Here is a 15,833-nt window from a genome sequence, read left to right on the forward strand (position 1 = left end):
TTTACAAGGGTATGTTTGGCAGCATGAGTGAAGGATGCTTTGTTGCGAAATAGGAAGCCAATTCTAGATTTAACTTTGGATTGGAGATGTTTGATATGGGTCTGGAAGGAGAGTTTACAGTCTAACCAGACACCTAAGTATTTGTAGTTGTCCACGTATTCTAAGTCAGAGCCGTCCAGAGTAGTGATGTTGGACAGGCGGGTAGGTGCAGGTAGCGATCGGTTGAAGAGCATGCATTTAGTTTTACTTGTATTTAAGAGCAATTGGAGGCCACGGAAGGAGAGTTGTATGGCATTGAAGCTTGCCTGGAGGGTTGTTAACACAGTGTCCAAAGAAGGGCCGGAAGTATACAGAATGGTGTCGTCTGCATCAGGTGGATCAGGGACTCACCAGCAGCAAGAGCGACCTCATTGATGTATACAGAGGTCCGGACAGCAGACCCTCCGATTTGACACACTGAACTCTATCAGAGAAGTAGTTGGTGAACCAGGCAAGGCAATCATTTGAGAAACCAAGAGTGTCGAGTCTGCCGATGAGGATATGGTGATTGACAGAGTCGAAAGCCTTGGCCAGATCAATTAATACGGCTGCACAGTAATGTTTCTTATCGATGGCGGTTAAGATATCGTTTAGGACCTTGAGCGTGGCTGAGGTGCACCCATGACCAGCTCTGAAACCAGATTGCATAGCAGAGAAGGTATGGTGAGATTCGAAATGGTCGGTAATCTGTTTGTTGACTTGGCTTTCGAAGACCTTAGAAAGGCACGGTAGGATAGATATAGGTCTGTAGCAGTTTGGGTCAAGAGTGTCCCCCCCTTTGAAGAGGGGGATGACTGCAGCTGCTTTCCAATCTTTGGGAATCTCAGACGACACGAAAGAGAGGTTGAACAGGCTAGTAATAGGGGTGGCAACAATTTCGGCAGATAATTTTAGAAAGAAAGGGTCCAGATTGTCTAGCCCGGCTGATTTGTAGGGGTCCAGATTTTGCAGCTCTTTCAGAACATCAGCTGAATGGATTTGGGAGAAGGAGAAATGGGGAAGGCTTGGGCGAGTTGCTGTTGGGGGTGCAGTGCTGTTGTCCGGGGTAGGAGTAGCCAGGTGGAAAGCATGGCCAGCCGTAGAAAAATGCTTATTGAAATTCTCAATTATGGTGGATTTATCAGTGGTGACAGTGTTTCCTATCTTCAGTGCAGTGGGCAGCTGGGAGGAGGTGTTCTTATTCTCCATGGACTTTACAGTGTCCCAGAACTTTTTTGAGTTAGTGTTGCAGGAAGCAAATTTCTGCTTGAAAAAGCTAGCCTTGGCTTTTCTAACTGCCTGTGTATAATGGTTTCTAGCTTCCCTGAACAGCTGCATATCACGGGGGCTGTTCGATGCTAATGCAGAACGCCATAGGATGTTTTTGTGTTGGTTAAGGGCAGTCAGGTCTGGGGAGAACCAAGGGCTATATCTGTTCCTGGTTCTAAATTTCTTGAATGGGGCATGTTTATTTAAGATGGTTAGGAAGGCATTTAAAAAAAATATCCAGGCATCCTCTACTGACGGGATGAGATCAATATCCTTCCAGGATACCCCGGCCAGGTCGATTAGAAAGGCCTGCTCGCAGAAGTGTTTCAGGGAGCGTTTTACAGTGATGAGTGGAGGTCGTTTGACCGCTGACCCATTACGGATGCAGGCAGTGATCGCTGAGATCTTGGTTGAAGACAGCAGAGGTGTATTTAGAGGGGAAGTTGGTTAGGATGATATCTATGAGGGTGCCCGTGTTTAAGGCTTTGGGGAGGTACCTGGTAGGTTCATTGATAATTTGTGTGAGATTGAGGGCATCAAGTTTAGATTGTAGGATGGCTGGGGTGTTAAGCATGTTCCAGTTTAGGTCGCCTAGCAGCACGAACTCTGAAGATAGATGGGGGGCAATCAGTTCACATATGGTGTCCAGAGCACAGCTGGGGGCAGAGGGTGGTCTATAGCAGGCGGCAACGGTGAGAGACTTGTTTTTAGAGAGGTGGATTTTTAAAAGTAGAAGTTCAAATTGTTTGGGTACAGACCTGGATAGTAGGACAGAACTCTGCAGGCTATCTTTGCAGTAGATTGCAACACCGCCCCCTTTGGCAGTTCTATCTTGTCTGAAAATGTTGTAGTTTGGAATTAAAATGTCTGAATTTTTGGTGGTCTTCCTAAGCCAGGATTCAGACACAGCTAGAACATCCGGGTTGGCAGAGTGTGCTAAAGCAGTGAATAGAACAATCTTAGGGAGGAGGCTTCTAATGTTAACATGCATGAAACCAAGGCTATTACGGTTACAGAAGTCGTCAATAGAGAGCGCCTGGGGAATAGGAGTGGAGCTAGGCACTGCAGGGCCTGGATTCACCTCTACATCGCCAGAGGAACATAGGAGGAGTAGAATAAGGGTACGGCTAAAAGCTATGAGAATTGGTCGTCTAGAACGTCTGGAACATAGAGTAAAAGGAGGTTTCTGGGGGCGATAAAATAGCATCAAGGTATAATGTACAGACAAATGTATGGTAGGATGTGAATACAGTGGAGGTAAACCTAGGTATTGAGTGATGAAGAGAGAGATATTGTCTCTAGAAACATCGTTGAAACCAGGAGATGTCATTGCATGTGTGGGTGGTGGAACTAATAGGTTGGATAAGGTATAGTGAGCAGGACTAGAGGCTCTACAGTGAAATAAGCCAATAAACACTAACCAGAACAGCAATGGACAAGACATATTGACATTAAGGAGAGGCATGCTTAGTCGAGTGATCAAAAGGGTCCGGTGAGTGGAGAGGTTGGTTGGTGATTTAGACAGCTAGCCAGGGCATCGGTAGCAAGCTAGCATAGGATGGAGGTCTGTTGTTAGCCACCTCTTGCGTTCCGACAGTAGATTAGTGGGGTTCCGTATGGTAGAGGGGATTAATCCAAATCACACAACAACAACAAAAATAAAAACAATAGATATAGTTATAGAGGCCCAAGAAGAAAACATAATAATAATAATAAAAAATAAAAAATTGTCCGATTGTCTATTCAGATAGCAGCCGGTAAGACAGCTAACGGTTAGCAGGCCGCAGATGGGCGTTCGGGTAACGTCGCGACGGAGGAGCCAGCCGAATAACTCCTTCGGGTAGATAACGTCGGCAGTCCAGTTGTGAAGGCCCGGTGGGGCTCCGCGAAGGCAGTAAAACGGGTCCGGATAGGTGACTGCAGCCCAGGTGTGATTGATGGAACTCAGGAGTGATTGACGGAGCTTGCTAGCTCCGGAATAATTGATGTTTGCTCCGGAATCGACGAAGGCCGATAGTCACACGGATAGCAGCTAGCTAGCTGTGAGATCCGGGTATGAATGTCCAGAGAGCAGTCGAAATCCAGGGACATGGAGAGAAAAATTGGTCCGGTATGTTCCGTTCCGAGCCGCGCTGCGCCGTACAGAACTGGCGATAGATTTTCGAGCTAAAGGATAGCTGATGACCACAAACCGTGGTTAGCTGAATACTAACGATTTGCCAGTAAAGGAGCTAACTAGCTTCTGAACTAGCTTCTGGATTAGCTTCTGGCTAGTTTCAGGCTAGCTTCTTGGAGTTTCTGGCTAGCTTCTTGGAGGATTACAGATCTGAGGTAAATAATACTTTTTATAAATATACATTGGTGAGGAGAGTGTTTTGAAGATGAGTTGATGGAAAATAAAAATAAAATGTATGTGAAAAAGTTGTAAATATATATATATACAGGACACGACAAGACGAGGACAAAAGACGTCTGAACTGCTATGCCACCTTGGACCACCTTATGGATATGACTATTAGGCAATGCAGTTGGTAACTACCTGGTACCAAATGGTGTTTTGTAGTGGTGCTAGGTTTTAAATGAATCCCAAAGAAGCAAAAGTAATTCATAGGTTTTTACTGTGTAATTACCATTTTACCATGTCATTTATTGGTAAATACCTGGCATACCTGGATTGATGGTTTTCTAACCAAGCCCTCTTTCTGTTCTTTTGTCTCTCTCTCTCTCTCTCTCTCTCTCTCTCTCTCTCTCTCTCTCTCTCTCTCTCTCTCTCACTCTCTCCCTTCTCTCTCTCACTCTCTCCCTTCTCTCTCTCCTCTCTCTTCTCTCTCTCCTCTCTCTTCTCTCTCCTCTCTCTTTCCTCTCTCTCTTTCCTCTCTCTCCTCTCTCTTTCCTCTCTCTTCTCTCTCTCTCTCTCTTTCCTCTCTCTCTCTCTCCTCTCTCTCTCTCTCTCTCTTTCCTCTCTCTCCTCTCTCTTTCCTCTCTCTTTCCTCTCTCTCTCTCTCTTTCCTCTCTCTCCTCTCTCTCTTTCCTCTCTCCTCTCTCTTTCCTCTCTCTTCTCTCTCTTCTCTCTCCTCTCTCTTTCCTCTCTCTCCTCTCTCTCTTTCCTCTCTCTTTCCTCTCTCTCCTCTCTCTTTCCTCTCTCTTCTCTCTCTCTCTTTCCTCTCTCCTCTCTCTCTCTCTCTTTCCTCTCTTTCCTCTCTCTCCTCTTTCTCTCCTCTCTCTCCTCTCTCTCTCTCTCTCTCTCTCTCTCTCTCTCTCTCTCTTCTCTCTCTCTCTCTCTCTCTCTCTCTCTCTCTCTCTCTCTCTCTCTCTCTCTCTCTCTTTTCTCTCTCTCTCTCTCTCTCTCTCTCTTTCCTCTCTCTCTCTCTTCCTCTCTCTCTCTCTCTCTCTTTCCTCTCTCCTCTCTCTCTCTCTTTCCTCTCTCTCTCCTCTCTCTCTCTCTTCTCTCTCTCTCTTCCTCTCTCTCCTCTCTCTCTTTCTCTCTCTTTCCTCTCTCTCTCTCTCTCTCTCTCTTTCCTCTCTCTCTCTCTCTCTCTCTCTTTCCTCTCTCTCCTCTCTCTCTTTTCTCTCTCTTTCCTCTCTCTTCCTCTCTCTTTCCTCTCTCTCTCTTTCCTCTCTCTCTCTCTCTCTCTTTCCTCTCTCTCCTCTCTCTTTCTCTCTCTTTCCTCTCTCTCCTCTCTCTTTTTCTCTCTCTCCTCTCTCTTTCCTCTCTCTTCTCTCTCTTCCTCTCTCCTCTCTCTTTCCTCTCTCCTCTCTCTCTTTCCTCTCTCTCTCTCTCTCTCTCTCTCTCTCTCTCTCTCTCTCTCTCTCTCTCTCTCTCTCTCTCTCTCTCTCTCTTTCCTCTCTCTCTCTCTCTCTCTTTCCTCTCTCTCTCTCTCTCTTTCCTCTCTCTCTCTCTCTCTTTCCTCTCTCTCTCTCTCCTCTCTCTCTCTCTCTCTCTTTTCTCTCTCCTCTCTCTCTCTTTTCTCTCTCCTCTCTCTCTCTTTCCTCTCTCCTCTCTCTCTCTTTCCTCTCTCTCTTTCCTCTCTCTTCTCTCTCTTTCCTCTCTCTTTCCTCTCTCTCCTCTCTCTTTCCTCTCTCTCCTCTCTCTTTCCTCTCTCTTCTCTCTCTTCTCTCTCCTCTCTCTTTCCTCTCTCTCCTCTCTCTCTTCCTCTCTCTTCTCTCTCTTTCCTCTCTCTTCTCTCTCTTTCCTCTCTCTTCTCTCTCTTCTCTCTCTCTCTTTCCTCTCTTTCCTCTCTTCCTCTCTCTCCTCTTTCTCTTCTCTCCTCTCTCCTCTCTCTCTCTTTCTCTTCTCTCTCTCTTTCTCTTCTCTCCTCTCTCTCCTCTCTCTCTCTCTCTCTCCTCTCTCTTTCTCTCTCTTTCTCTTCTCTCCTCTCTCTCCTCTCTCTCCTCTCTCTCTCTGCAGTCATGGGATATTTTCTTCCGGAATGCCAACGCGGGGGCGCCACCAGGCGCAGCCTATCAGAGCCCTCCTCCTCTGGGATTGGCTAACGCCCAGGCGATGGTCGGGGTGCAACCTAACGTGGAGAAGCTGGTGGAGGACCATCTGGCTGTACAGTCGCTTGTACGAGCATACCAGGTACTGTACACACACACACACTGACACACTGAGTGTAATACCTGTGTTTAGGAGGTTCCTCTGAACACACACACACTTATGCACCTTATATTATACACACACACACACACACACTGAGTGTCATTGCACTGTATGTGTCTAGGTGCGGGGGCACCACATAGCCAAGCTGGACCCTCTGGACATCAGTGTTGTAGACTTTGATGAGGCCCCAGTAATGGTGGGCTTGAAAAAAGTTGGTGAGAAACGTGCGCCCGCCTGCCTCGCCTCGCTGCCGTGTGTGTGCCAACTCTGATTAAGCTACTAATTTTTTTAACCTTTCTGATTGATTGTCTTACTTTCTTCTTCCTCTGTTCTGTTTATTCTTTCTCTTTTTCCCTCCCTCTTGCTTTCTGGATTTATTTTGTCTTTCACCTCTTTGATTTTTCTGTCCTCTTTTGCGTTTTCGTTTATTTTCATATTTGAATTTGTCCCTTCCCTTCTTTCGAACTTACCCCCTGCCCCCCTGTAGATTCGGGGTCACCACGTGGCACAGCTGGACCCTCTGGGCATCATGGCTGCCATCGACCCAGGCCCTCCCCCCTCTGACATCATCACCTCCAATGACAAAACTGGGTGAGGAGAGGAGGGGAAGGGTTAAGGGGTAATTGAGACTGACAGGTTTTAGGCCTTAAATATAGTCTGTCGCCACATACTGTATCTAACCCTAACCCACACCCCTATCCTCATCCTCCACATGGTTTAACCCACCTGTCACCAGCCTGTCACCCAACTATGTCACTTCCTTAGCGTGTACTATAACACACATGCTGCTTCTTCTAGCAGTATGGTAAACTATATATTTGTCTGTGCTAGTGTTGCATATGCCATGGGTAAATATTGCATGCCGCCATTTTGTTTCATTCATTCTCACTCACATTTAGGGCACAAAGTCAGATTGTCACACTGTTAAACCATGGGATCTAGTTATGTTTCCAGTAGGGATGCACAATATATCAGGGAACATATCAGAATCAGTCGATATTAGCTAAAAATGGAAACATCGGTATCGGCCAGTCAAAGCTGACGTCCGTAAAATTTTGCGCTACACGTGCAACACAGCATTCCTATCCTAGCCCACAATGTCTGCTGTGTGGATCGAGCAGTCAACAAGTCGAGCAGTCATTTGAAAGAGTAAGAACATTTCAGCGAGACAACTCAAAGGCGAAATCCAATAATGCCAAGATAATGGGAGTCATTGCCCTTGACAATCAACAGTTCTCTGTCGTGGGTGATGTTGGCTTTTGCCGACCGGTCAAGCACCGGTACACGTTGCCCTACCAGAGTTACACAGTAATAGCGTCACTGCTATTAGCTTCACGACATACTATGGAAGGCCGTTTGGGTCAATGTTGTGTGTTCTGAATTTGCACGTGCAAGCCAAGCGCCACCACTACTATCAGTAGCACTGTCAAAGCTGTACAAAAAAGTCTGCAAACAAGCAAACACCAGCCACAAACGATGTGTTTACAATACCACGTTGGTAATAAAGCATTATTTGTTCAACTGCAACTTCTGGGGTAGCTAGCTTTAGCCTGGTACCTAGCTAGCACCAATACAATCAACCTGAAAACAATGACCAGTAGAAACTGCAGTCATTTTCATTTTTCTTAGCAATGATTTAGGAATCCTTGTGAGTAAATATTAGCAAGGTAGCCACTTGTTGTTCACCTATTGAAATTGAACTTCAGTTCATGAAAATAAATAGCTAGCCAGCTACTTAACACTGTTGCCCAAAGCTAACGTTATAAGCAGCCAGCTAGCTTCACCTGGCTAGTCAAGCTCGATCGGACCGGGTACCCCAGGTAATCTTAGGTTTTATTTCATACAGTCGGGAGGAACTACTGGATATAAAAGCAACGTCAACTCACCATCATTACGACCAGGAATAAGACTTTCCCGAAGCGGATCCTCTGTTTTACCCACCACCCAGGACAATGGAGTGGATCCCAGCCGGCGAACCAAGACAACGATGCCGTAAAAGAGGCAGACGAAGCGGTCTTCTGGTCAGGCTCCGGAGACGGGCACATCGCGCCCCGTTCCCGAGCATACCACTCGCCAATGTCCAGTCTCTTGACAACAAGGTTGATGAAATCCGAGCAAGGGTAGCATTCCAGAGGGACATCAGAGACTGTAACGTTCTTTGCTTCACGGAAACATGGCTCACTCAAGACACGCTATCGGAGTTGGTACAGCCAGCTGGTTTCTTCACGCATCGCGCCGACAGAAACAAGCATCTTTCTGGTAAGAAGAGGGGCGGGGGGGTATGCCTTATGATTAACGAGACGTGGTGTGATCATAACAACATACAGGAACTCAAGTGCTTCTGTTCACCTGATTTAGAATACCTCACAATCAAATGTCGACCACATTATCTACCAAGAGAATTCTCATCGATCATAATCACAGCCGCATATATTCCCCCCCCAAGCAGACACATCGATGGCCCTGAACAAACTTTATTTGACTCTATGTAAACTGGAAACCACATATCCTGAGGCTGCATTCATTGTAGCTGGGGATTTTAACAAGGCTCATCTGAAAACAAGACTCCCTAAATTCTATCAGCATATCGATTGTGCTACCAGGGCCGGTAAAACCCTGGATCATTGTTATTCTAACTTCCGCGACGCATATAAGGCCCTCCCCCGCCCTCCTTTCGTTAAAAGCTGACCACGACTCCATTTTGCTCCCTGCCTATAGACAGAGACTAAAACAGGAAGCTCCCACGCTCTGGTCTGTTCAACGCTGGTCCGACCAATCTAATTCCACGCTTCAAGATTGCGTCGATCACGTGGATTGGGATATGTACCGCATTGCGTCAAACAACAACATTGATGAATACACTGATTCGGTGAGCGAGTTTATTAGCAAGTGCATCGGGGATGTCGTACCCACAGCAACTACTATAACATTCCCCAACCATAAACTGTGGATTGATGGCACCATGCGCAAACCACTGCTTTTAACAAAGGCAAGGTGACCGGAAACATGACCGATTACAAACAGTGTAGCTAATCCCTCCGCAAGGCAATCAACAAGAAGTACTACAGTACTACAGGACTACAGTCAATCGCGGATTACAAAAGGAAAACCAGCCCCGTCGCAGATCAGGATGTCTTGCTCCCAGACAGACTAAACAACTTCTTTGCTCCGTCCTGTAGCACTCACTTCCGTCATCATGAAGTGCTTTGAGAGACTAGTCAAGGACCATCACCTCCACCCTACCTGACACCCTAGACCCACCCTAATTTGCTTACTGCCCCAATAGGTCCACAGACGATGCAATCGCAACCACACTGCACACTGTCCTAACCCATCTGGACAAGAGGAATACCTATGTGAGAATGCTGTTCATCGACTACTGCTCAGCATTTAACACCATAGTACCCTCCAAACTCGTCATCAAGCTCGAGACCCTGGGTCTCGACCCTGCCCTGTGTATCTGGGTACTGGACTTCCTGACGGGCCGCCCCCAGGTGTGAGGGTAGGTAACTACATCTCCACCCCGCTGATCCTCAACACTAGGTCCCCACAAGGGTGCGTTCTGAGCCCTCTCCTGTACTCCCTGTTCACCCATGACTGCGTGGCCATGCACGCCTCCAACTCAATCATCAAGTTTGCAGACGACACTGCAGTGGTAGGCTTGATTACAAACAATGACAGGACAGCCTACAGGGAGGAGGTGAGGGCCCTCGGAGTGTGGTGTTAGGAAAATAACCTCACACTCAACGTCAACAAAACAAAGGAGATGATTGTGGACTTCAGGAAACAGCAGAGGGAGCACCCCCCTATCCACATCGATGGGACAATAGTGGAGAGGGTAGTAAGTTTTAAGTTCCTCGGCGTATACATCACAGACAAACTGAATTGGTCCACCCACACAGACAGTGTGGTGAAGAAGGCGCAGCAGCGCCTCTTCAACCTCAGGAGGGTGAAGAAATCCGGCTTGTCACCAAAAGCACTCACAAACTTTTACAGATGCACAATCGAGAGCATCCTGTCGGGCTGTATCACCGCCTGGTACGGCAACTGCTCCGCCCACAACCGTAAGGCTCTCCAGAGGGTAGTGAGGTCTGCACAATGCATCACCGGGGGCAAACTACCTGCCCTCCAGGACATCTACATCACCCGATGACACAGGAAGGCCATAAAAATCATCAAGGACAACAACCACCCGAGCCACTGCCTGTTCACCCCGCTATCATCCAGAAGGCAAAGTCAGTACAGGTGCATCAAAGCAGGGACCGAGAAGCTGTTTTTCAGTCTCTATCTCAAGGCCATCAGACTGTTGCCATCAGACCACCACTAACATTGAGTGGCTGCTGCCAACATACTGACTCAACTCCAGCCACCTTAATAATGGAAAAATGTATGTAAAAAATGTATCACTAGCCACTTTAAACAATAGGACTTAATATAATGTTTACATACCCTACATTACTCATCTCATATGTATATACTGTACTCGATACCATCTTGGCTATGCCGGTCTGTACCATCGCTCATTAATATATTTTTATGTACATATTCTTCATCCCTTTACTTGTGTGTATAAGGTAGTTGTTGTGAAATTGTTAGGTTAGATTACTCGTTGGTTATAACTGCATTGTCGGAACTAGAAGCACAAGCATTTCGCTACACTCGCATTAACATCTGCTAACCATGTGTATGTGACAAATAAAATTTAATTTGATGTGTTGTGAAACTAGCCACAATAAGGATTAGGCACAACAGTGGAATTTGCGGTTTGTCTTCAAAATAAAAGTACCTCTTTGAAAGTGATGCAGAAGGTTACAATAGTGGACTCATGCCATATTTAGACTAGATAATGTTAAACAAGGTTGGAATGTGAAGCAATGAAATGGGGTTTCAGTCTACTCGGTGACACCCACAGAAGAGTTTACGCCAATATTAGCTTTGTAGTTCTTATGTGAAGTCACCTCCCCAGTCAGCCTATTGTGTGTATTGACATTCATATTGCACTGTACAGCTTTACCTAACGATTGGGGATCAATGAATTGGGGTATCAGTCTACTCAATACCCAAGATATTTTTCCCAATTTCCAACATCCTCCTCAGAGTTATCAGACTCCAAAACATCCACGCAGTATTGTTTTTCCTCGGGAATGGGGTTCAATGCACATGGGTTGACAATAAATGTGGCTCAATTCACAGTTGTTTCAGAGTCCCACAATAAGAGCTACAATGCTAATGTTCTCTGGGTGTCACTGAGTAGACTGATACCCCACGTCACTGATCCACAAACCATAGGTAAGGCTGTACAGTGAAATAAGTATGCCCCACAATGCAATTCTAAAGTATAATACATCCAGTGTGATTTCAACAGATTTTTGTCAAATTAAGAAATTATTGTTTTTGTGGATTTTATATAACATCATTCCAAACTTGTTTAGCATGATCTATTCAATTATGCCATAATTCTACTATTTGTATTAATTTGCATCACTGTTAATGACATACTTTTATTTTGAAGGCTAACTGCAAATTCCACTATTGTGCCTTATCCTTATTGTGGCTAGCTTTACATAGATGGGTCCGACCACCATTAATCAAATAAGAACTGTCTTATAAATTAGGGTTATTTTAGATGACACCTAGCTACATAGTTAGCTAGGTAACTATAGCTACTGAAACAGATTATGTCGTTTTGCTATGTTTTTGGGAAAGAACTTTGTTTGCATCAATGAGCTAGCTAGCTTTTTTTATGACCAGCACTGTAGGTGCGCAAGACAACTTTACCAGCATCATAGCATACGTATCGATAAATCGTTGTGACATATGAAATACGAGTGATAGTGTAATCAATGTGTATAAACTACGTTAAAAAAATTATGAACACGTAAAATTATCATGTGAGGTGCAGTCATATTCAGGTCCTGATTGGTCAACAAGCTTATTTGACACGGCATCCAAACGACATTCTATAGTATGAGAAATCCTGGTTGAGAATGAAACGACTGAACAAATGAACAACGAAACAGCACAGGAAGTAAGTGAAAGGAAATAGGTTTTGATTGGTAATGGGGACATGCCAACAAAATAACTATTTGGTCTGTGTGTGTGTGTGTGTGTGTGTGTGTGTGTGTGTGTGTGTGTGTGTGTGTGTGTGTGTGTGTGTGTGTGTGTGTGTGTGTGTGTGTGTGTGTAACCTTTATTTAACTAGGCAAGTCAGTTAAGAACAAATTCTTATTTACAATGAAGGCCTACCCCGGCCAAACCTGGACAACGCTGGGCCAATTGTGCGCCACCTTATGGGACTCCCAATCACGACCGGATGTGATACAGCCTGGATTTGAACCAGGGACTGTAGTGACGCATCTTGCACTGAGATGCAGTGCCTTAAACCACTGCGTCCATGTGTGTGTGTTAACTATTTAACTGTACTAGAATGCTTAAAACGCAGCAAACAATGTAAATATCGGTTATCGGTACCGGTATCAGGTTTTTTTGGCAAGGAAAATATCTGATATCGGTATCGGCCAAAAATGTCATATCTGTGCATCACTAGTTTCCAGGCATACTGTTATCTAATCCCCCCTTCCTCCTGCCTGGGTAATCTCTAGTTATGATCTCTGACAGAAAATGGTCACTGAGAGTGTGTGTGCATGTGTGATTGCATATGCATGTGTGTGTACTGAAAGGGTTACATAGTTTAAAAAAATGTGATTACATGGAATTTACAGTTGGCCTATTGCTAAGTAGTGTTGGGGTCATAGATTTCTCTTCTGCACTCTTAGAAAAAAGGGTTCCAAAAGGGTTCTTTGACTGTCCATAGGATAACTCATTTTAGATCTCTTTTGGGTTCCATGTAGAACCCTCTGTGTAATGGGTTCTACATGAATCTCAACATGGTTCTACCTGGAACGGAAAAGGGTTCTTCAAAGGCTTATCCTTTGGTTCTGTGTGACTCAAACTGGTATTGTTGAGCTTCAGTAGTGTGTCTGACTGGCTGTCACTTTTAGCTGATGTCAACAGGGCAATATCCGGGTTTGTGTGTGGGTTTGAGAGACATCTGTGGGTGTGCACCAGAATATGTGCGTGTGTTTGTGTTTGTGCGTGCGTGTGTGTCACCAACCTCTGTATGTGTACGTTCCACTAACCCATATGTGTGTGTCTCTCTCTGTGTCCCCCAGACCTCTCTGGGTATAAAGAGCGCCTGTATGATCTTACTGCTGAAGGTATGGACACAGCCCCTAGACTACAATATACAGGATCCTCTACTTCCTTTTTAGCTCTGCTACAGCTCTGCTGCTGCTGCGGCCTGGTTCCAAATCCATACCATGGCCCTGTCTCTATGTACTTGCCCCTAAGACTACGCTCTCAGATGGAGAAGCAAGGGCCTAGGGATCAGGTCACAGTATTGGTTTTTGAACTGGACCTAAGGATTTCTCTGTAGCTTTCAGGTGATATTTCCCAAGTCCCACTGATGAGTGATGGTAGGATAGTTCCTTAGTTTTTGTCTCTTCTTTTATCTCTCGGTTGCTCTGTGTGCAGTTTATTGTCGAAGTAAAGTAGTCCCAAGTTTATTTTCCTGAAGTAAACACGATTAATAGCATTGGGCCAATAGTCGAAAGGTTGCTGGTTCGAATCTCTAAGCCGGCTAGGTGAAAAGTCTGTCCATGTGCCCTTGAGTAAGGCACGAAACCCTAATTCCTCCTTTCAGTCGCTTTGGGTTGGAGCGTCTGCTAAATGACTAAAATGTAAATGTCCTAAGGGTCAGTGAGAAGGCTGTGTAGACATGTCTCTCCGGCTGCCTCAACTCTTTCACTTGATTAGATTTAATCTGCTTGGCTGGATTCCCACCAGTCTCTAGTAAAACAAGTGACAGAGTGGTAGAGAATGCTGTCTTGGCTGGATTCCCACCAGTCTCTAGTAAAACAAGTGACAGAGTGTTAGAGAATGCTGTCTTGGCTGGATTCCCACCAGTCTCTAGTAAAACAAGTGACAGAGTGGTAGAGAATGCTGTCTTGGCTGGATTCCCACCAGTCTCTAGTAAAACAAGTGACAGAGTGTTAGAATGCTGTCTTGGCTGGATTCCCACCAGTCTCTAGTAAAACAAGTGACAAGAGTGTTAGAGAATGCTGTCTTGGCTGGATTCCCACCAGTCTCTAGTAAAACAAGTGACAGAGTGTTAGAGAATGCTGTCTTGGCTGGATTTTTATTACCACAAGGTCATATTAGGGAATTGTGTGTGTGTGTGTGTGTGTGTGTGTGTGTGTGTGTGTGTGTGTGTGTGAGTGAGTGCGCTGGGTGATAGTGTGTGTTTTATTAGGTCAAATCCTGTTAAGTAACCCAGTGAGCTGGCTGACTGAACCTGAACCTCAGATCCAGTGGCGCCTTGCCAACCTGTTGCTGGCACACGCACACATACTGTTTGGCCCTAGGGGGAGTCCAGCTGGGGGGGTGAGAGAGAAAGAGACTGAGCAGTACTGTGCACATGTGTGTCTGAGGACATTCTGGGCTGTGCCGAGTCAATCCATTGAGGTTTGGACTGTTACTGGGACACCTACTAGGAAATCACACACACACACACCTACACGCTATAAGATTCCTTCTGTAATAAGCCGTGTATTATACACGTATTGGCTAAAAGTATAGACTTTGACCTATAGTCGTTCTGTTAATTGTAACTGTCCAGTGAAAATATATCTTATAAACATAATTCCACTTTGACATTATGGGCTGTTGTGTGTTGTGTGTAGGCCGGTGACACAAATTCGCAATTGAATCTATTTTAAATTCAGGCTGTAACACAACAAAATGTGAAAAAAGTCAGGAGGTGTGAATACATTCTGAAGGCACTGTGGTGGGACTCTGCTGACTCTGAGACAGCCTTTCACGTTCACGCCATTCCCTGCCACCATTTTGTATTTGCATCATCACTTACCCCTTCATTCCAGAAAAGGAATTGTTTTTGTCACCCCTCCATCTCTCCCCACCACCCCTCTTCATCCTACTGCTGACATTATTTCACCATCACCTCTTGCTGTTTCTTTTTCTCTCGCTCTACCTCTTCCTCTCTCATATGCTCTGTCTCTCCCGTCTATCTCGTGTAATGCAATAACCCTGTGGCCATCAAACTAACCAATCAATGTTCTGCTTTTTAGGATGTCTGTATAACTCTGATATTCAAATATAGAGTGGGTTTCATTCTGATGTTTAAATTATCCTTCCTTCTGTATGCCCCCTCTCTCTTTCTGCTTTTTTCCATCTCTCTCTCTCTTTCTCTAACTCTCTGATCACCTCTTCCTCTCTCCATTTGTCTCCCCCCATCTACTTGGTAACAATGGCAGAGTTCTATGGTCTGGATGAGTCCGACCTGGACAAGGTGTTCCGGCTCCCCACCACAACCTTTATAGGGGGCAGCGAGAGCACTCTGCCCCTCCGAGAGATCATACAGCGCCTCGAGGTAGATCCGACGCATTGCACACACTCACTGCTTGCAACAAAAACTCCCCACACACATGCGCACACACACAGACGCACTGACCTCTCCTCTCCTCTAGATGGCGTACTGTCAGTCCATTGGAGTAGAGTTCATGTTCATTAATGACCTGGAGCAGTGCCAGTGGATCAGACAGAAGTTTGAGAGGCCAGGCATCATGCAGTTCACCCTGGAAGAGAAGAGGACCCTGCTAGCCAGAATGGTTCGATCCACCAGGTCTGTCTATACACCGGTTTCACATAAAAAAATAGTGTGTGCATATTTACCTATTGTTCAGGTTACCAATGTCACAAGAATAAAAGGAATTCCTACCGCAGTTTATTGCATATTGCTATTACCACATTGCTTGTGCTATGATATGTTCAGTGTGATGCACATAGCTGGACAACATACTACACTTCCACACCTCATCCGCAGATGGCAGCAGCAACCGGTTTAAGTGATGTGCTCTGCCAGGAA

At 45.5% G+C, this 15,833-nt stretch overlaps 1 protein-coding gene across 5 annotated transcripts in view; it reads left to right on the top strand.

The window, feature by feature from the left end:
• LOC109873776 (2-oxoglutarate dehydrogenase, mitochondrial) overlaps window positions 1-15,833 on the top strand; it is a 56,622-nt gene that overhangs the window by 26,772 nt on the left and 14,017 nt on the right. Inside the window, exons 3-7 of one of the 5 annotated variants that reach the window (XM_031809116.1) lie at window positions 5,696-5,869; window positions 6,012-6,105; window positions 13,063-13,107; window positions 15,223-15,338; window positions 15,436-15,590. In XM_031809116.1, coding sequence (XP_031664976.1) covers window positions 5,696-5,869; window positions 6,012-6,105; window positions 13,063-13,107; window positions 15,223-15,338; window positions 15,436-15,590 — 584 coding nt within the window. Of the gene's footprint in view, window positions 1-5,695; window positions 5,870-6,011; window positions 6,106-6,377; window positions 6,482-13,062; window positions 13,108-15,222; window positions 15,339-15,435; window positions 15,591-15,833 lie in introns of those variants that run through there. The other 4 variants (XM_031809114.1, XM_031809115.1, XM_020465480.2 and 1 more) reach the window with 4 other exon arrangements.

The sequence above is a fragment of the Oncorhynchus kisutch genome, linkage group LG29 (genome assembly GCF_002021735.2).
Source record: "Oncorhynchus kisutch isolate 150728-3 linkage group LG29, Okis_V2, whole genome shotgun sequence".
Taxonomy (NCBI): Eukaryota; Metazoa; Chordata; class Actinopteri; order Salmoniformes; family Salmonidae; genus Oncorhynchus; species Oncorhynchus kisutch.